Source organism: Lepidochelys kempii, chromosome 4 (assembly GCF_965140285.1).
Source record: "Lepidochelys kempii isolate rLepKem1 chromosome 4, rLepKem1.hap1, whole genome shotgun sequence".
NCBI classification, from domain to species: domain Eukaryota; kingdom Metazoa; phylum Chordata; order Testudines; family Cheloniidae; genus Lepidochelys; species Lepidochelys kempii.
In genome coordinates this window covers 27,038,812-27,060,637 of record NC_136383.1, presented here as the reverse complement: position 1 = coordinate 27,060,637, position 21,826 = coordinate 27,038,812, and the positions used below count along the sequence as shown (strand labels likewise).

At 43.0% G+C, this 21,826-nt stretch overlaps 1 protein-coding gene across 5 annotated transcripts in view; it reads left to right on the top strand.

Moving 5' to 3' along the window:
* EMCN (endomucin) overlaps positions 1-21,826 on the top strand; it is an 89,681-nt gene that overhangs the window by 22,096 nt on the left and 45,759 nt on the right. For 3 of the 5 annotated variants that reach the window (XR_012158498.1, XM_073340791.1, XM_073340792.2), the window contains exons 2-6: positions 3,299-3,352; positions 5,241-5,294; positions 8,351-8,398; positions 12,794-12,907; positions 17,050-17,118. Coding sequence is in view for 2 of the 5 variants with exons in the window: in XM_073340791.1 (XP_073196892.1) it covers positions 3,299-3,352; positions 5,241-5,294; positions 8,351-8,398; positions 12,794-12,907; positions 17,050-17,118 (339 nt within the window). In the remaining 3 variants the exon portion in view is untranslated. Of the gene's footprint in view, positions 1-3,298; positions 3,353-5,226; positions 5,295-8,107; positions 8,183-8,350; positions 8,399-12,793; positions 12,908-17,049; positions 17,119-21,826 lie in introns of those variants that run through there. The other 2 variants (XR_012158499.2, XR_012158500.1) reach the window with 2 other exon arrangements.

Here is a 21,826-nt window from a genome sequence, read left to right as displayed (position 1 = left end):
ACGCTTGAGAATTCCATAGCCATAGGTCACATGGCTGCATTTAGTGGCAGGGGAACACAAACAAGAGAAACTTGAGTGAGGAAGTTGCTGCCCTGTAAGCATGAGATGCTCTCTCCGCTGGCTATATTAGGGATTACTGCTGACGCGGGGAGGACAGGTAAGCATTTTCAAAGAGCTGAGAGGTGCTTACGTACAGCTGTAGGAGCATGCATGCTAGGGGCTATGGTGAATCTGAAGTCAAGCATGAATTCATCCCTCAGGCCAGATCACTCATTTGCTTCTGCCTCTTTTGCGTATATAAAAAGTCCAGCAATGGAGTTGTCCTCTGAGGCAAGGGGCTCCCGGCTTCCCCTTGGGTCAGGGTCTCATGGTCCAGATTCTTCTGTTTTCAGGGCCTTCCCTAAACTAGATTTCCCCATACCAAGGGTTGACTTTTGTCTTTGGCACTCCCTAGGGAGTGGTATGTGAACACAGCCTCTCCACCAGGTTCCATTCAAGGGCCCAGTGGTAAGCAGCTAAGTCCTGCACCCCAAAGTGCTGTACTTCTGCTTCCCTGGATCACTTCCTACCAGCCCCTCTCTTCCCAGTGAATAAAATAATTTATTTGCTGAACTCAAAGATAAAGTCCTTTGGAGAGGTGTGACTTCCTCCTTCAAGGACTTGACCAAATCCTTATAACCAGACCTCAGGAACTCCTGCTGTGCTCCTTCGCAGAAGCTCCAATTGTAAACCTCTTTACCTCCACTGTCTGCCACCTCCTGAGATGCTCTGCTCCCCTTTTAAGCACCTTCTCCAGCCTGTTCATGTTTTTCAGGTGTGATGGGGCCAGAGCAGCTTTTTAACCCCTTCCTTTCCAGTGTGGGGTTTGTATGCCCCATCACAGATGAGATATAGGATACTGGGCTAGATAGTCCTTTGTTCTATATCAGTGTGGCCATACTTAAATTATAGTCTTAAATCAGTTTGTTACCACTGACACTATCAACACATTAGGGTTCCTATACTCAAAACATGCCAACTCAGAACCGTGCATACATCTATTTTGTAGCCTCACATGTAAAGTCAAGCTTCCTAGATCCTCTGTCAAGACTGTTCATAAGGACCTAATTCCTTTTTGGCTTTCAGTGAGAAGTACACTATGCACAAGGTCAAACTACTGTTGTGCTAGGCAACTCACTTCACTGATGTATTTTTAATGAACACCAAAATGGTCATCATACGTCTCACTTATTCTTCTAATTGTAGGCATAAATCTAGAAACCAATATTAATAGGGCTAGTTACCTATTTCTCTGTTTTATATAGTCTTTAAACCTGTTTGGATTTTGTATAATTGTATTCAGTTGTCCTCCTACTGAAATTTTTTAAAATAATGGTGGTGTAGCAAAGTGAAATAAATATATCTTGCCACAGTTGCATTTTGTTGACTTCAGCAAGCCTGTTTGATTCACTCATGAGAACATACCACAGCAAGCAACCAGAGATAGTTTAGATCCACTGTTAGTTATTCAGTATTTTTTAAAAAAACATTGAGGTATGTGATGAACTGTTCTGACCCCACCCAGAAGTTCAGGAGGGAAGGAGTTAACCTGTAATTCTAATTAAACAAGAGACCACAGCTATCTGCCTTTAGTGTGGGGACCTGTAAAGTATCAAGGCAGAGCCAACTGTAGGCAAGCAATGAGTCACCCTAGAAAAGGGATGTGCCATGGGAAGTCAGGGGCTGGGCACTGACTAACTATATTTAGTCAGAGAGAAGGTGGGGTGGAGAGGAACGTGGGCAGGATGAGCTGCTCTGTACATTTGGGAGTTGGCTGAAGCAAGCAACCACTTAAATGTTACTTTAGCTAAAGAAAGCTGGGATTGCATTTGTGTTTAGCACTTAAAGTGGTGGTACACTTTTAATACTAGTGCTGATCTGCAATAAATTGCACAGTGGTATTGTCTAAATTATATACTGATGTGTAGACTTTCTTTTTTTAAATGGCCTTCCCCTGACTGCCATATCCCAAGGGCATCGTGGTAATTTAAGGGTAGTGACTACAATAAATTTTGACTTATAAAAGGGGATCAAGTTTATCATTCTCATTTAGTTTTTATAGTGGGTATATTTTAATATACTGTTTCATCTTTGGATATTACAATATCTTCTGACTGTCATACTTTTTTAATGGTGATTATCTTGTATCACATATAGACCCTTTCCTGGATATGGATCCCAGGGCATTTTACAAATTATAGTTTCTATATAAATTATTGGACTAATTCTACCATTAGATACAGACTGACAGACACATGCACACACTCCTATTAAGAAAGGCGTGTGTGTGGAGGGGGGAAATTTGGCCTTATGTACTGTCATTGAAAGGCAGTCAATTTTTTGGTGAAAAGTGATAAATGTTTCCCAAGCATATTGTAAAACTACACAACATCTTAAGGAGAGGAAAAGAAGAATGTGATATTGAACGAAAGAGGGAATTTCAGGTAGGCAGATTATATCCACCTTGGGATTTGGCCAGAATGCTGAAGTTAAGTTAATATCCTTGCTTTCCTGAAGAGTGCTGTGAGATTTTTCACTACTTAATGTTTTACATCTCATTTGAATGATGATAATTCCAGCAGCATAGTGCCAGTGTGCACCCTACTGGGAAGTTGTTCAAAGAGAAGAGTCCGGCAAATAAAAAGTTTTCTTCTGAATGCTTCCTACCTGGCTTTTCCCAAGGACTCTCATTCAATTACTTATCTGACCATAATACAAGAAGCCAAGCTTCTACACCCAGAATGGAATTCAGGAAGACAGCCCACTTAGAGCAGATCAGGATATGTCCAGGACTACATATTCAACACCCCGTAGTTAGCTGCTACAATTTTAGTAGTTTAGTAGCTGTTACACAAATGTAACGATGACATTTTAAAAGAAAAGATATGAGGTCAAAGTTTGAAACACACTTCTTAATTATGCAAGCAAAATTTGCAGCGGTATCTCTTTGCAGGTCACTGAATGCACAAAATAGATACACTTGCAAAATTTGGAGGAGTATTTAAGGAGGCTATTAGAAAACACACTCCAAAAGAGATCAAATGTTTCTTGGAATCACAAAATGCACAGAACAATTGGCAGTTTTTAAAAGATAAGGTTAATCCATAAACCATCAAAGGAAAGTATTACCAGCTGCTCAAAGAGAGCTGCTCTGCAGAAGGACTCCACTTTTCCTTCCTTGTTTGATTATTCCTTTGACAGACGTCTGTTCGGAACGGTGGTTAACTGACTAACAGTGTTTCTTTTATCAAAATATCAGCAAAAGAAAAGTCATCTATGACTCCAACATCCAACAACATTCAGTCGACTCCAGGTAAGAGTACATCCTTTCACAATCTTATTTATAATCTGTTTAGAACAGACACATTAATCAATGATGTTTCATAGATTCTTGAAGTTTAAGGCAACAATGGACCATTAGATCTTTTAATCTGACCTAATGTATAGTACAGGTTGTTAAATTTCATTCAGATACCCCTGTATTGAGTCCAATCCCTTGTGTTTGGCAAAAGCATATTATCCAGAAAAGCATCCAGTCTTGATCTGAAGACATCAGTAGATGCTTCCCTTGGTAGCTTGTTTCAATGATTAATCACCCTTACTGTTTAAAAATGTGGCCTTATTTCCCATTTGAATTTTGTCTGGCTTCAGCTTCCAGCCTTTGGTTCTCCTTATGCAGTGATGAGCTGCCAAAATCTTAACAACCGGTTCCCTCCTCACCCCACAAGGGGGTTGTGCCCTCCCCCCTGGACCCCTTCGCCATTCACCCCCCTCCCCTGTCCCCTGAATGCCCCCGGAACCAGGCAGGAGGGTCTTGTGGGCCACCGTTGTAGGTGCCCACTCCACCCCACCCCTAAGAGCCGGAGGGACCTGCTGGGGGGCAAGGTGGGGAGTCCCGGCGGTGCTTACCTGGGACTGCTCCCAGGAAGCATCTGGCAGGTCCCTCTGGCTCCTAGGGGCAGGATAGGGTAGCTAGGCAGGGAGCAGGGGGAGTGGCCGTTCCCCCCACCTATCACATCAAAAGTGGCGCCTTAGTCGGCAACTCTGTGGGTGCTCCAGGGCTGGAGCACCCACGGGGAAAATTTGGTGGGTGCAGAGCACCAACCGGCAGCTCCCCGCCCCGTGCCCAGCCCCAGCTCACCTCCGCTCTGGCTCCACCTCCTCCCCTCAATGCGCCACCCCGCTGTGCTTCTCCGCCCCCACGCCCCCGGGGGGCGGGGGGGGAGGCTAAGAAGCAGGTGGCGGCTTCGCACTCAGGCCCAGGGAGGCGGAGGCAAGCTGGGGAGGGGAGCGGTTCTCCTGCATGCCCCCCCAGGTTACCTGCTGCGGCGCGGGCGGCCCTCCTCGCGCCCCCCCGCCCCAGCTCACCTCTGTTCCACCTCCTTGGGCCTGAGCGCAAAGCCGCTGCTTGCTTCTCAGCCCTCCCAGGCTTCCCGCGCGAACAGCTGATTCGCGGAAAGCCGGGGGTGCGGAGAAGCAGAGTGGGGCGGCACGTAACTCAGGGGCGGAGGACGAGCGGAGGTGAGCTGGGGACGGGGATGAGGGGAGCTGCCAATGGGTGCTCTGCACCCACCAAATTTTCCCCGTGGGTGCTCCAGCCCCAGAGCACCCACGGAGTCGGCGCCTAAGGCACCACTTTTGGCTGATTGTTAAATTTAGAAGCCTTTTTAGAACCGGTTGTCCCATGAGTTGTCCCTCACGGGACAACCGGTTCTAAAAAAGCTTCTAAATGTAACAACCAGTTCCAGCAAACTGGTGTGAAGCGGCTCCAGCTCACCACTGTCCTTATGCCCTTCTCTGCTAGATTAAAGAGCTCTTTAGTAACTGGTATTTTCTTCCCGTGAAGGCGTTTACACATTATCATCAAGTCACCACACAACTTTCTTTTTAATAAGCTCTTTAAATCTCTCACTTTAAGGCATTTTCTCCAGTCCTCGAACCACTTCTGTGGCTTTGTAATGCACTCTTTCCAATTTTTCAATCTTTTTTACTATGTGGACACCAGAACTATTTATGCTATTCCAGTATTGGTCTCACCAATGCTGTATGGAGAAGTAAATAACTTCCCTACTTACTACTCCCCTGTTTATACATCCAAGGATCGTATTCGCTCTTTTTACCATGGCATTGCACTGGAAGCTCATGCTGAGTTGCTTGACCACTATGACCCATAAATCCTTTTCTAAGTTATTGCTTTCTAGGATACACACTCCAGTTCAGTACTCCAACAACCAAGAACATTCAGTCCACTCCAGGTAAGACTACATCCTTTTATAATCTTTTTTATAATCTGTTTAGAACAGACACATTATTAACAATTGTAATTAATTTTGTATTTGTTTATTATATTAACAATTGCAATTAATCGCAATTAATTTTTTAATCATGCGATTAATCACGATTAATTTTTTAATCGCTTGACAGCCCTAATTAAAATGCATTTTATCCAAATGGACCCAGTTTATCATGTCATCCCAATAGCTCTGTATGACTGCTCTGGCCCCATCATAACACCAATCCACAAATTCTATCAGCAGTGATGATATACCTACTTTCGGATCATTGATGAAAATGATGTATAGTATCAGGCCTAGTACTGATCCAGGTGGAACCCTGTGATAAACATACCATTTGATGATGATTTCCCATTGACAACTAATGTCTTAGATCAGTAATGTATCAGTGGGAAGGGCAGAACTGTTTCACTGAGTGACCAAGAGGAAAATGTCAAGGGAAATCAGAGAGTATTGACACAGTGACTGCATCCTACACAGAGTGCTTTACCCTGCACTTTCAAAGAGGTGCACAGATATTATGCTATTTGATCCTGTTAACATTAAGAGTAGTTGCTAGGCTACAAAGCCTGTGCACTATGTTAAAAGTTTAGTGGTTAGACTTCCCTTATTGCCTTGCAGCTCAGATGAAAGAATTTGTGCATAGCAAGGTAATGCTATGAGCTAGCACCATATGCTGCAGCTTGAACCTAGTCACAAAATGGTAAACACTTGAGGGTGCAGGGGAGGACTGTGAGGCTCAAGGGTTTGTAGAGTCTTTTATTTCTAGCCCATCAGTTCAGATATGGCCAGATATCACTAATAGTAGGGGAGAGAGGGGGAACCACCTCTTAAGACCATACAATGAGTCTTGTGTTGCCATTTACAGCTGTGCCAAGTGGGCACGAAATATTACGAAATCACACTGTTATCATTTTGCATACATTTGGCACAAATATAAATGATAAAATAAGGTGAAAAATTAAGCCCTCCTTATATTTTTAAAAGCCCCATATCTGACCCCCTCCCTCCAAGATCTCTAAGGCTGTTTCCATACTCCAGCTTGCTTGATAGTTGTCTCCATAAAGTGAAAGGATGCACTTCTGGCTATGAAAAAATTGGGGGAATAGGAACCTTTCTTCAGAAGAAGTCATTGTTTGGAGACCTTGAAAAGAAAAACCGAGATTAGCATCGTCCAGAAATGTGAATTGGTGACCATGGCTTTCTTCAAGCAGATTATGTTAGCAAATTATTAGCAAAGTATACTTCATACCATATACTGCACACTTTACAAAGCAAAGACTAGATTAATAGACAAGGGGGTGTCAAACCAGAGCTTTGTTGCCCTAGTATGAAATATGGGCAAGAAAAGAATGACTCTGCTATTTTAGGCCAGCTTTGTTAATATACCATTCACGTATATATAGTATGGTATAGAGCACACAGATTCCTCTGATTTCTAATCAGCTAATACTTTACAGGTCATATCTCAGCTCTCTCACTCTGGCTGGTCTCAGAAATGCAAATGAGAGTGCAGTGTGCTGAGCAAAGGGAACAAAACTGACTGGTCTACCCAGCAGCCAATACAGGGGGACGACATCAGAGCACTATGAATGGAGACACATAATAATAGCAAAAAGAAAAGGAGGACTTGTGGTACCTTAGAGACAAACAAATTTATTTGAGCATAAGCTTTCATCAGCTACAGCTCACTTCATCGGATGCATCACCACAGTATATCATACATCACCACAGTATATCATGATGCAAAGCCAAATGTCAGGGTGTCACACTGTGTGATGATTTTGTGCCTCTTTGCTGATTCTATTCACTAATGAAGCTGATCTCTTCCACCTCAGATTTGATTATCATGGCCCTGATTGTCTGCCGCCCTGCACCTTGTGAAGTCATTGGCAGCCGTATAGGGTGGGTGTAAAACCCTGCCATCCTGATGTAGCACTGTTTTACACCCACGGTGCAGTCACATTGCCAGCCCCAGTGTGCAAAAATCATGACTCAAGCGAAAAAAATGGATTTAAAAATCAGAAGATTTTAAAAATATATAAATTTGGGGTTTCTTTAAATTTGACTTCTAATTTCTGAGCCTTTAGTGTGCACTTGGGTCATGTTCTCCACAACCGTTTCTCCACAACCGTGGAAGCTAGAAACTTTTTGTGATGAAAGCTGAGATTTTCACAAAATTACCTGGTTCCAGCCACTGGTGCTTTAAGAAAAGCACCATTTCTTGGAATAATCTCCCAAGAGTTGTCTTTGCACTGGTGTAGATGATGACACAAGACACGTGCTGCACGCCCATGCATTGTTGCTTGTCTCCCATTCCTTTGACCATGCTCTAAACAATAAATCATGGCCTGTTTATGAGACTAAGGCTGGCCTATACCTAAAATTTCTGCTAGTGTAATTATATGGGTTAGGAGTTTGACTAGTGTAACAGTAGTTACATTTACCATTAGAGTTTATTTTGGTTGGGGAACTGGTATAAACCATACCAGCAAGAGAACACTTTTGCCAGCCTAAACTGTGCCTTCATTAGGTCTTTCAAACATAGACAAGGCCTATAGCTGAGTGTACCTATCACTCCATTGTGAGTTAGAGCATGAACAATTGAACAGGAAGTGGTGGGCCAAGGTCATACTCTGGTAAAACTGCAGTCGCCTGAAAAATTTGGGCACCTCTGTTCTAATCCATGCAGTTTATATTCATCTTTTTTATACATCTTCAGGAAAAATTAGCAAATCAATGGTTCAACAGTTAACTTCTCTCTATACCACCAGGGCTTCCAACAGAAACCCCTACGCTTTCCATGTGACTAGCCATGCAGCTCCCACTAATTTCAGTTTGGTGTGAATGTAAGTGGTATAGCTAAATCCTGCACATCTTTGGAAACATAAGGGAAAGCATTGTGATCCTAAATACAATACAAATGCTTTGTGTGCACATTATTAACTTTCATATTTTAGCACCAAACAGACCTGGAAGATGGCTGCACTAACACAATCCTTTATATTACTTTTCAGTTTCCAGTGATTCAACCATTACTACAAACAGTAGTACAGATGTCTCAGGTAAGCTTCCAAGGTTTTCACTTTGCCTGGGATTCAGAGGTCTCTGTCACCTGCTGGGCATGTAAGACAATGAGAGAGATCCTCTACACCACAAACTTGGGCATGCATTTAAAAGAAGATTTATTTATTTTTTGCTTTTGGAATATAAATGTCAGTAGAAAATTGTGCTGAACTCCTCCAAGCTGCAATGCAACCTTAATTCAGTCCCATTGTGCGTATGCATTATGATACAGTCTTTAATTACATGATTGCATACTATTTTTTCCCACTGGATCCCTGCCTCATTTGTTGCACAGGATGGATATTGCTCAACTGATGAGCAGTTTTTCAATATTTTCTTTTATCCTCATTGATCAATGTATGGCCCCATGCACACGATTGAAATCATGCTCTGAAGACAGAATTATTAATTTCCTTATCAGCTTTTCTCTGGCAATCTGAGGGTTTATAGAATCTGAGGGCTTCACAGTCATTTACTCATTTATCTTTACAGCTGTTATGTGAGAGGAAGGGGTGTTGTTATTCGTATTTTACAGATGGGGGAGCTGAGGCACAGAGAGATTAAGGTCAAAATATCCACTAATTTTGGGTACCCAATTTGAGCTGTCTCGGACATGACTTTTCAGAGTTCTTAACATCTTGCAGCACTTCATATGTCTGAGCACAGCTCCCACTGAATTCAGTTGCAGCTATGAGCACTCAGCACTTCTGCAAATTGGACTACAGGGTCTAGAGTTGGGCAGCCAGTAAATGAGAAACACACAATTAGTGACCACCTGTAAAAAGTTTAGTTTAAGTGATTTGCCTGCCATCACACAAGAACTCTGGCAGAGACAGGGATAGAATCCAGTTTCCAGAGCAACATTCAGCTGTCTTAACCATGGGACCATCCTTTCTCTTCCTGCGAATGCTTGCCTCATCCACTACACACCTTTCAACTTCTACAACAAATGAAGCAGGGGTCCCACGGACAACAATTTCCTTCACTACATAGCTCTGGTTTGTCCCTAGCACAAATCCAGCATATGCGCTGAATGACACAGGAGTTCTGTGGAAAAAATATGATGTGATCATGCAATTAAAGACTGCATCATAATGCATATGGACAAGGGGGGATGAATTAAGGTTGTATTGGCAACCTTAATTTTGGCATTTCCTAACTTTTGAGGGCTTAATTTTGCAATCCTAATAACGTTTTTATCTATTAACATATGTGCAAACACTGGGTCTAATTCTGCTCTCTCACCAATGTAAATCAAAAGTCATATCTCCACTGAAGCAAATAGTTACTTCTGATTTACATCAGTGTCTGTGAGAGCAGAACTGCGCTCCCCCCCCCCCCCCCCCCGCCCGTCTAAGAAACATACTGCTTTTCACTGTAACCCATTTTAACATATTTCCTTTTCCCTTCTTACCTGGAGTCTTTCCAATGCCGGGTCCACTCCTGAAGTCTTTATTCAGTCCCTAGTCAGCTAAAAGTATCAATGAGATATATTCTCATTGAAATTTTGCCTAAGGACTTCACTATTGGACCCCCTATGAGGAAAATTTCTCAGATCATAAAATCCAGTACAGTTGGCAGTCTGTACTGGATCATAAAATCCAGTACAGTTGGCAGTCTGTACTGGATTATAACTGGATCATAAAATCCAGTACAGTTGGCAGTCTGTACTGGATCATAACTGGATCATAAAATCCAGCACAGTTGGCAGTCTGTACTGGATCATAACTGGATCATAAAATCCAGCACAGTTGGCAGTCTGTACTGGATCATAACTGGATCATAAAATCCAGCACAGTTGGCAGTCTGTACTGGATCATAACTGGATCATAAAATCCAGTACAGTTGGCAGTCTATACTGGATCATAACTGGATCATAAAATCCAGTACAGTTGGCAGTCTGTGTTCCAGAGTGCTCCAGAGAGACCTAAGGTTGAAATAACAGGTGGTAACATAGCTAGCTGGAATTGAGTTACATTGTCAAAGCTATAGTCTGCAATATGCCTTGCCCTAGCCAACAGTAAATCTTTCACTTCAGTAAACATCAAGGGCCTGATTCTGATTATGAGCAGCTGCAATGAATTCTGCGGTGTTACATTAGGTGTAAAATCAGTGTGAGTCTCTCAGAATGGGCTCCTCACCTTGGATTTCCCTTTGCAAGCAGTCCTCACACACACACACGTAAATTCACCACAGTGTACTTCATTTATGTCTTATATACTTCGTGTCCCATCACCTTAAGGCTTTTTCCAAGCTTCAACATACCCCGATGGCACAGAGTGGGGGAAATAGAGGTCTCAACTCTCTGAGATCCTGAGCTTCTTTGCCCTTCTTTCAGCCTCCCTCTCTCCCATTTAACAGTCCCAGCCGATGACCTGAATCCCTTTTTCCGCATCAGACTTTTTGCCCACTTCTGAAGTCTCCCCATCTACAATATCACCCAGCTTACCCTGGATTTCAATAAGCTGTTGCCCTTGCTTCTGGATCTCTCCAGCCCTCAACCTCTTTGCCCTTGCCTTTCGTCGTCTTCATCTAACTCATCTGCTTCTAATTCTTCCTCTTTTTCATACCCTTTACCTTCGGGTTCTCCCCAGGAATTTGGTTCTTAGCTCGTCTCTTGTCTTGTCTGTCCTGTTTCTTCCTTTGGCTTCTTGGCCTCTTTCTTGTTGTCTCACCTTCTCCAGTCCTTCCCCCTCTAGCCATTTGCTTCTCTGGGCATGTCTCTTCTTCCTCAAAGGAAAAAGGCTCAAAAGGGGTTGCAGTTAACACAGGTTTGGGCTATGTCCTGACCATCCACCCCACTTCCATCGAAATGTTCCCTAAATCTCCAGAGACATCCTGGCCACTGGACAGACTTTCCCTTCCCCATGAATGCACGTTAGTTTCAGTCTTTCCCCCGGCTTCATCCATTAGGGTTTCATCCCGTCTCTCCTAACCAATGAGCACCCTGTGTCAGAATGTACTAGGCCCTTGGCCCTCATTGCCCCCTCCCCCTTCCCAGCTCTCATGGAGTTGGTGAGTGTTTGTTTTGTTTTGACTGCTTCCCAAAGTTTGTTTTGACTGCTTCCCAAAGGTTCCAGCCACACACACAACTCAGCAAGATTACAGTCCATGTTGGGGCAGTCCCTCTTCAGATGTCTTGAGCCCCAACACTGGTAACAAACAATCTGACAGATTGTGAGCAGGGTTTTCTTCCTCCCCCCTCTTACAATTGGTTGTTCCCCACTTTTCCTCCCTGAGACAGTTTGTTTTACTAGGGACAACAGCCTCCATGAACTCCTCAGTGAGTTTAACGGCAGCTTCTAAAGTAGGGGGTTGGTGCCTCTGCATCAAACCCTGGTGACCTCAGGGAGACTCTGCAATCGCTGTTCCAAAATAATGGATGGCCTGATATCCCCCACTCCTTGGCTCAATCTGGCCTCATCCACCTAGTGGCCCAATCTGATACTTTTTGTGCAGTACAGCTTGCTGCTTGAAACCTTTGCCTGTTTCATTCTGCCAACGGACTCATATGATCTAAAATGGCTGCCTTTACGGTATCCTAATCTGCAGCTTGTTCAGCGCCATGTAAACAGCTTGAGCTTCTCCTGAGAGAGAGGGAGCTAACTGGAAGGCCCGTACCGTCTTTTCCCAGCCTGCTCCCAAAGCCACCTTCTCAAACATAAACAAAAAGCCATCGGGGTCATTCATTGGGCCTATTTTGCCCAGGCCTGTGCCCATCACTTAGTTATCACTCCCTACTGAGGGACTCAACAGCTTCTCCAAGAGCTGTTGCTGCACTTGCAATTGGCCTGCAATATATTGCTTTGTTGTTCTGCTGGCCAGGAAAACAAGAATTATCTCTTGGTGCACTGGGTCATCTGAAACTCCTGACGGGTTTTCTTTAACTCCATTTGTTGCTCAACTACCCAGCACAGGAATGTCTCCATATTGCCCAGTCTGCCACTCCTTCTCATCATCTTCTCTCTCCAGTTCTTTGCCTACACCAGAATGGGAAATCCCAGATAAACCCACAAATATCACAGGGGCACTCTTGGCAAGCAGGCCTCATATGCTGCCAAGTTGATGCGTGAAATCCAGCCCCCTTTGAAATCAATGGTAGTTTAGCCATTGTCTTCAGTGGAGCTAGGATTTCACCCCATGTATTTAGATAGGCTTTTCCTTAATGGAGTGAGTTATTAGGGAGGGGGACCATGGGTGGTGTATTCTGGTTTGTTGGTTTTCTGTGTGGAGAGGGGAGTTCTTTCAGTATTGCTGAAGTTGTCGATTTAGATGAATTATGTTGTTTTAAAAAATATAATAATGCAAGTGGGCCTAGAGATATTTGATAGATATGCTACATATATTGTAGGGGAAATAGGTAAAATAAAGAACTTGAATGTTTTTTCTTTCAGTTGCTTCAAATGTTATCTGGGAACCAGTTTCCCAGATCAACTCTTCACAACAACCAACACAGGTCACTACATCACCATCATCAATAAGAGAAGAAAATGACAAAACTAGTAGTGGTAAGTGATAACTTTTGCTGATCAACTACTGAACCCATTGGAGGCTGCATTTCTGAACAATAGTGTGGAACAGTAGAGAGCACAAACAATGTAGTTCTGATGGTAGAATTAGGGATTTGAGAGCCGGTGTTCTCTTAACTGTTAAGTTTACTTCTCAGATACTTCGTTCCACTGTAAACCTCTCCATAATGAAGTCCTTCTCCAGTGGCTCAGACACTAAAATGTTTCATTTTTATGAGAGAGATGGCTTTGAACCAATGCATTGGATTTGAACAAACTTGTATTTTGAGGAGGTGGAATGATAAGGTCTTTTGTTTGTCTGTTTTTTAAAAGAAAGTTGATAATCAAGACATGACCATGTAAAGTGATCAGAGTGGTCCCAGAATAGCATTCCCATATGTAAACAATAAAACCCAGATTTTAAACAGTTCTAGTATGGGCTCAAAACAGATCAGTGTGACATTTATTAAGGAGCTTTGAGAGGAAAATGGAGGCAGGGTGCTGCAGAGCTACTCCTGGCCATGAGGGGGAACTCAGGCGGTGGCTGACCCTGTTACAAACAAGCAGGAATAGAATCCAGCTGCCTCTCCCACAGCTGTGTTGACTGAAAAGGGAGTTAGTACACGCTTTTGTCCCTAAAGTAAATAGATGTGACTCTGAGCAGATCTATTGAGTAAGAAAGTGCCATTTTCACCATTACTTTTCAAAGCTAGAATAATACTTTGGACCCATTTCAGCAAAACACTGACGGATGCACTTTTTACATATGCTTAGGTACTTTACCAAATAGGAAAGGACTTCACTATGTAGCTTGATTATAGCTTCACTGAATTGGGGCCTTTAAAATATTCCTTTTTTAAGTTATCATAGAACTTAAAGATGGAAATATTTATGTGGTCATGTAGTCCAGCACCCCAATAGTGCGCAATGGCTTCCCAGCGTATTCTCCAAAATGTTGTTGAGTCTAGTTTTAAATGGCATAAGTCACCAGAGCTTCTTTTTCTTTCCTTATGTCTGTGTTCTATAATCTAATGGATTTAACTGCTTCAAAGTGAGCATAGGATAATTTAGGCTAGGGAAGCGTAACAATTTCCAAACTATTACTCCCAGTCCCCACCCTTTGGGCCTGAAAATCAGTCCTCTCTTTTACTTGTCAGTTACACTTTCAAATTCTATATTCAAAATTCAGGCTTTGCCTTTGTATTGAACAGTCTAATGTGTTTGGTCCTCCTTCACTGTATTTTGGCCAGCCATTCAGATGCTGTTATTGCAGAAGGCATGGCTAAAATATCCCCAGTGCAGAAACTGTTGAAGTGTGGGAGAAAGTGTCAAAAGCCCTTCACAAAAATCACTAATGTGGCTCCTTTCGGTTTGATAGAGGTTCCTGACTCAAGGGTATCAATGCAGCACAGCCATCTGGAACTAAAACATACCGATAGGTAGGGCTCCTGGCATGTGAGGAAATGCTGATGAGGAAAAGCATGCCTGTCTGTGCAGCTTAGTTCCAGGTGGTGGTCAGTATTGATATCTTGGAGTAGGCCAGGCTTGGAAACCTCTTTTATATTTTGAAGCAGTAGGGGAGAAAGAAAGGAGGGGGAAGTCTAGTGAGTGGTATATCCATAAGCAAAACATACATTAATACATAGAGATGGCCCCGAGCCGGAAAAGGCCCAAAGATATAGGGCCTCAAAATCTGTGGGTATTTGAATTTAAATGGGTGCTGATATTTTAATTCAGGACCATTTCAATAGATATGATTTTCCCTGTTCGCCCAACACACCCTCAGCCTGTGTGCAACTTAATGGATGGTGCTTATTATGTGATCTTCTTACTTATAAAATGCCCTGCCACTTGGAGCAAGAAATTAAAATGTTCAATTTAACCAATTAATTCCCATGTATAGACTACTACCAAAGAAACAAATGTTCCCTGATGATATTTGCAGTCCTTACCCAACCTTTATTTTCTTTAAATCAGTGGGAGCTTTGATTAAGGACTGTGGGATTTAACCCCATAATCAAAGTAGGGGCTTCACTGTTAAGGTTTTGATTGGAAACAACATGAAGGGTGGCCTTTCTTGCATGCCCACTCTCGGCAGAGAAGAAACACAGCACGCTTTCTTACATCCATCCCCCTGCCCTCCAACTGCATCTGCAAATTAATAAGACAGTATATAGCTGTTCCATTGGCTATTCTGGGGTGTCTCGCTCTTGTTTTGATGCAGAATGAAAACAAATTTTGAAACAAATTTTGAAACCTCATAATTTTTCACGAAAGGTGATCGTGGCTTCATTACTTGCATTCCACCATCTTTATTTGCACACTGGAGGGGTGTGGCAGGGAAAATGTTTCCTGTGTCCTCATTTCCCTCTGTGACAAGTACACAAGACAGACCAGATTTTGCCTGTAAAATGGAGACTAGTCTATTACAATATTGGCCACTACCTTTCTTTTTCAATTACGCTTCATTCCCTCCCACCACCCCATCTTCAGTGTGTCTCAGAGGACAAATGGCAATAATTTAAGATGGCCTAATGAAATTTTAAATTTCACCTTAAAAAACCACTAGCCCGGATCAATAATAAAAATGAGGACGTTCTGCAAAAGAACATTTATATTGCTTTTTAACTGGGGAAATCATTTTGCCCATGCCAACCCCTGATCCCATCCACACAGCAGAGATTTGACAGCTCTCCCCATCTCTGCTACTATTTCTGTTGCTGCTGTCACCTTTCATTATAGATTTGGAAAAAGCCCTCACAAAGTCTGTGCGCTTTGTGAAAGAATGCAATAGACTTTTTTCTCAGTCTACCATATTTCTTCCCCTCCAAAGGCACTCTTTCCCTCTCCCTCTGTTTATTGATATATTTGGCCACTCTCCTTTAACTTTTATTAATATTTGAGGACAACCCCAGTAGCTTTTACTAAATCAAAACTACTGCATCAGCCCTGCAGTCCACACCCCAAACAAGAGCTGTGTGTAAGATCCAGACCTTGTCTCTCTCATCAGCAAAAGTTGGTCCAGTAGAAGATATTACCTCACCCACCTTGTCTCTCTGGTATTTTTGTTTGTGGTGAACTACAGATGCAAAAGAGCACAATCAAGTGTGTCTATAAATAATAGAATTCTATACTTAATAGAATTTAGACCTCTGACTACCAGGGGCACAATCAATTAGACATTTACTGTGAGATTTTCAAAGCTGCCTTGATTATTTGAACAATGATTTACCATTAATTTGAATGGGGATTGGGCATTCCAATCCCTGAGGATTTTGATGTTGCACTATGCCCTAGTGGATAGAACACTAGACTGGACCTCAGGAGACCTGGTTCTGCCATTGGCCTGCTGGGTAGCCTTGGAAAAGTCACTTCCTTGCTCTGTGCCTCAGATACCACATCTGTTAAATGGGGGAATAATGATGCTGACTTCCTTTATAAAGTGCTTTTGAGGTGTGGTGGTAAAAGCTGGGTTTTATTCACATCTGCAATCAGCTGCATGTGCGATTGATTATAGGTGCAAAATTAGACGCCTGAGTGAATCCTCTTTTAAAATTTGGTCCTGTGAGTATATGTGTAAGGTGTAAGCTCCACAGAAATCACTTCGTTTTCTGCTTAAAATCTCTTACTGGAAATAGAAAGATTTTGACTGGAAACACACACTGTTTCTTTTGGCCTGAAAGATGCTTAACCAAAGTAGCCTCAATTTTTGAAGCGTGTCATGAATTACTGAGATGGTTGACTATACATCATTTTTCACACACAGATAATTTTGGTTTTGATGTTCTCTGCACTTTGCAATCATTTTTGGCTTATTTGATGTGGTTCTAATATCAAAACTAGTTAGCCTGCTGGGAGGGAGATTAAGAGCACTATGTAGAAAAACTGAAATGTATGTGGATTGTATATAAGATAAGTGGTAATTCACCCTGAGATCAAGAGAGGATATATGTAAAATTTCAGTTCATTAAAAGAAAACGAAGGGCTATTGGACACAAGTAGTAGGCAAAACTTGATGCTCAGACATCAGATTTACAGAAAAGCTCCAGTTTTCCCCTTGCTTTCCTGCTGATTATTTCTTTGACAAATATGTGTTGAGAACAGCGGTTAACATACTGTCGTTTATCCTACCAAAATATCAGCAGGGAAAACTGAATCACTGCCAGCGAGTTCTGTGATGGCAGCATCAGACTCCACTTGGATGATGTCTGGTAAGGCATCCCTTTAAAAATCTTATTTATAATCAACTGTTGACAACAGACCCATTAAACAATGATGTGACTGTTTTACAGCAGCAACCTGCTTTCTCTGTTGTGATGCTTTGCTGTGAATTCAGCCTCCTCCTGTTAAGCATGCAGAAATCTTTTCTGCAGCTGGTGGAATAGGCACATGATGAATTACTGCAGTGATGTGTCAGTGGGAAGGGCAGATCTGGATCACTGAGTGCCCAAGAGGAACCAGCAGGGGATTCTATTACAGAACCCTGGCATTGTAATAAGCGGAGAACTCAGATTTACACTGTCTCCTTCTACTTCCTACATCAAATTAAGTCTCTCATAGATCTGAGTTACGGGTTTTATCAAAACCCAAATGTCTAGCAGGCTCAGTGCAGCTCTTCCATTTATAAGCACTGGCTGTGTCTGAATGAGTCAGCCTCTTTAGGGGATTGGCACAAGAACTGCTCCATCTACTTAGGAGATCGCAATACTGTGTATTAGACACAAAGCTTAGATACTACTGAAGGCCCCAAATCAGTTGTTGATATTTAACTGTAAAGGAAATTACAAATAGAATTAAGATAATCTCCTCATTAGGTTGCCTCTTTAGGCTCACGTTAGATCCAGTGCAGAGGGCCTGTGCACAACTTTGTGCCTACTTCAACTCTCAATATAGGGCTTAAGGGCCTGATCCAAAGCCCATTGAAGTTAATGGGATTTTTTCTAAATAACTGCAATGGGCTTTACATCAGATTTTAAGTAAGACATAAGTAGTACTGTTACCCCTTCTGACTAGGGATGTAAATATTATTTAAATAGCTAACTGTTTAAACAATAAAAATTATATCATTTAACCGGTTAGCCGATTAAAGGGAGAGGGGCTGGAGCCGCTCTGGCCGCCACACCAGGCGTTAACAGTTAGGTTGGGTTAACAGTAAGACTAATACTTACCGGTTAATCATTTAACCATTTAATATTGTACATCGCTACTTCTGACCTGAGCATCTAGCCAAAAACTCAGGGTCTAATAGGTTGTTCCAGTTCAGAGGAAAAATTGGTGACATTGAGGCCTGATCTACATTAGGAACTTACATCGGCATAGCTACATCTCTCAGGGGTGTGAAAAATCCATGCCCCTGAAAGACGTAGCTAGACTGACCTGACCCCCGGGGTAGACAGTGCTAGGTCGACAGTAGAATTCGTCCGTTGTTCTAGCTACCACCTCTCAGGGAGGTGGATTACCTACGCCAATGCGAGAACCCCTCCCATCAGCGTAAGCACCGTCCACGCTGAAGTGCTACAGCAGCGCAGCTGCAGTGTTTTAGCTGTAGACATACCCTCAGGTATTTCTTTACGGCAGTTTTATTTACAAAGAATGTACCAAGTCCTGTGTCTCTGAATGCAGTACGAATCAAAGTAACAAGAAATAGTTTCTATTGCTCACAGACCCAAGCTTCTTTTCAGGCAGCACTCCTGACCCAAATAACCTCTCCCCAGGTTTCTTCCAGGGTCCCATGCCATGCTTTCCGCTGCACCTACAGTGACTTTTGTGGTCTTCCCCTGTGTGTGTATGTGTTTCTCTCTCCTCTGTGTTTCTGTGTGTTCTGCCTTTGCCCTTCACCCTGACCCAACACACGCACACACTTACCCAGACAATATGCAACAAAACACCTCTGCCCACTCAGCCCAAAACTCCTGGGCAGGATGAGAACCACTTTTGTCTTGTGTGGAGGGCCTTGTGATTAACTTATCCTTACAGTACTGGTAATAGAAGGCTGTGTTCATGCCCAATCTCAAGGAGCTTTTAACTCTGTTTTACCCAGCTCATACCTTGGCCATCCCTCTGTTCAGGGGCTGAATTTTGCCCATGCTGAATAAATTGTATCAAAAAAGATAAATGAAGATTATGTCCTCCCACTGATCCTCCATTGTGGAATATACATGTTCCCCAGAACAATCTGTTCTCACAGCAACTAAATACGAGTAGAGTATTTAGACCTGGGTTGCTGCCAGTAGTGAGGCAGCTCTTGGAACATGTGATCCCTGTGGGATTACAGCTGTATGTGGGGTTACCAGACAAACTGGTGGTTGATGTCAGAACAAGATGCCTGGCTGCCTCCCTCCTTGTTTCTCCCACTCACCTGATTATTCTGCACAGCTTGCTGAGTGTATTTATGGTTGAATGTCTCTGCAGATGAAGGATTACGCAAGTCTGGCTTTCCTTTCGGTCTCTGATCAGAGGCTTTTATTAATATTGTTGTAATAATTTCATATTATTGCTTCTATGATAACAGAATCATTAGTGGAACCTGCTGCAACTACCATTCTGATTATCTCCTATAGTAAGCCCCTACATGTTAAGAGAGTTTTGTTTGTTTGTTTTAAGACCTCAGGTCAAAATTCAGTGTACAAGGTTACAGAGCCTGGAGCAATTAAAATAAAAATGAAAACAAAAAGAAAACTTTGTTTAAAAATCTGTTTGCCTTTTAAGTTACGGGGATTCAGAAATGATCAGAGGTTTCGGAGACTTTGTGTAACTCTTGCACCATAATTTTAAAAAGCTTTTTTAAAATTATTTAAATGAAAGCTTGCAAGTCATTAGCTTCTATTATAGACTAGACTTCCATATTAATTTTAAAATATGTGATCCTGTGTGCAGAATGAGCGAGGTACAGGCAGTTCAGCCTTACCTCAAAAATTTCTAGGCTTTCCAGAATATAGCCTGAACCTTAAGGTGCAATTATGGCTCTTATCGGCTTGAGTCATGCTGGAGGGGGGAGGCAGCACACACCTCCAGAATGGTGGGGCCTGGAAACCCAGGCATTATGCCTTTGGAGAGAGGCAAGGTGCACTCCTTGTTATACGCCTGCTCAACGGGTGGGGCCAGTACTACCTGCAGCACAGCTATTTGGATGAAATACATTCATGAAGCAGGGAAGGGCGAAGGCCCCAACCTGAAATCTCCCCTCCCCCCCCCCCCCCCCCCCGATGCTGCTTCCGCCTCCCCTTGTGTTTCTTAGCTCCCTGGGCCCCTGTAGGGGTATTCTGGGAGGGGAAAGGGCTCTAGCAAACTCAGGCAGGGGGAGCATAGTTTAATTCTGTAATGTTGTACAAATGTACTTTTTGGTATCAATATTATGTTTACAAAACTGGTTTTAGAATAAGACCTAAATCCTACCCCAAAAAAATGAAGGGCGGGGGGAGTAGCTCATGTGCTTTTGGGTTACAGCGACTTGCAGTCCACTTGCCCATTTAGCTAAGCGTGGCTCCAGGACGCAACCCTGCAGCGTGTGGAATACCTAAAGAAGTCACTGAGTTCTGAGCAGAGCTTGACAGTGGGATAAAATCCAGAAGGCCTTAGAATTTGGGTGCCTGAAGCTAGACATCTTAATTCATATTTAGACGCCTAAATAAGTGATCAGCTTTTCAGAGGTGCTGAGCACCTGCTGCTCTCTCTGAAGTCACTGGTTACTGCTGGTGTTCAACATGAAAATCAGGCCTTAGGGGGATGTCTACACTGCAATAAAACACCCGTGTCAGCTGACTTGGGCTTGCAGGGCTATAAAATGGCAGTGTTGACGTTGAAAAAACTGGGTTTGTTTAGTCTGGGTGTTTTATTGCAGTGTACACATACCCCAAGTGTGTGGACAGAGATTCTGGAGAAGGGCTCTCTCTGGGAAGACTGGGGGAAATACAGAGACTCTGTACATATTTAAAGCATACGCTCCCAAAGGCTGACATGGTCTAGATACAAAATTTGCACCAGTTTAAATGTATAGGTTTTTAAAAATGGTTTGTTAAATCCCTTGTGTGGACACTCTTCCATTGGTTTATAGCTGGCTCTTATAGACTTTGCATAAGTCAGAAAGGGAGTATTGTGTTGCCATCGGGTACCTGCTGTTTTTATCCAATAGGTAACATCTTGCCTTTTGTTAGATTAAGGTATGAACACAAAATATAAATTATCCACTCGATCGTGACAACTTAAATTCTGTTTCATTGTTGTTCAATGACCTTCAGCTCTGCTGCTTCATGGGGTGCATCACGGGATCATTTTAGACTCACCTCAAGTGCAAATCTCGTTATTATACAAGTAACCCTGACCCTGTATCAAGCATATGAGAACTGAAATAAAGGCGAGAATAGACATTTAGTTGTACATTTAACGATCTCCGGATATTGTACTTTCTAAGCAGCAGGATAAATCCTCCCAATGGCAGAGAATGAAGCAATTGACCCTTGTAGCAGGGTGCTGGTGCAGAAGCACCTAATTAGCCCCTGCCCAGTCAGCTCCAATCCAGGGAAGCTGATTGGGGCTGATGGAAAAGGCCTGATGCTGGCCTGATTGGTAACACCTGCTGACCTGACAAGCCAAGGGCTATAAAGGCTCGGAGGGAGCCAGAAGGGGGTGTGTGGCAACGGAGACGTCAGTCAGGGAGGGAGGGAGCTAGCTAGCTAGCGGCCGGCCGGCCGCCTAGCTGAAGTCTGACCCTGCCTGTGAGGGAGGTAACCAACCCTGTAAAGCTTGTATATAGATGGACACTGGTGGTGGGACAACATTAAGTAAATAAAGACATAGGTGTTGCACAACCCTGAGGCCTCTCCGAGCCTTACTGGGGAGGACAAACAGGCCCCAGGAAGAGGGGCGGGCCATGAACCATGTTACAACCCTATTATTAATTTCTATCTGTAAAACTTGTAT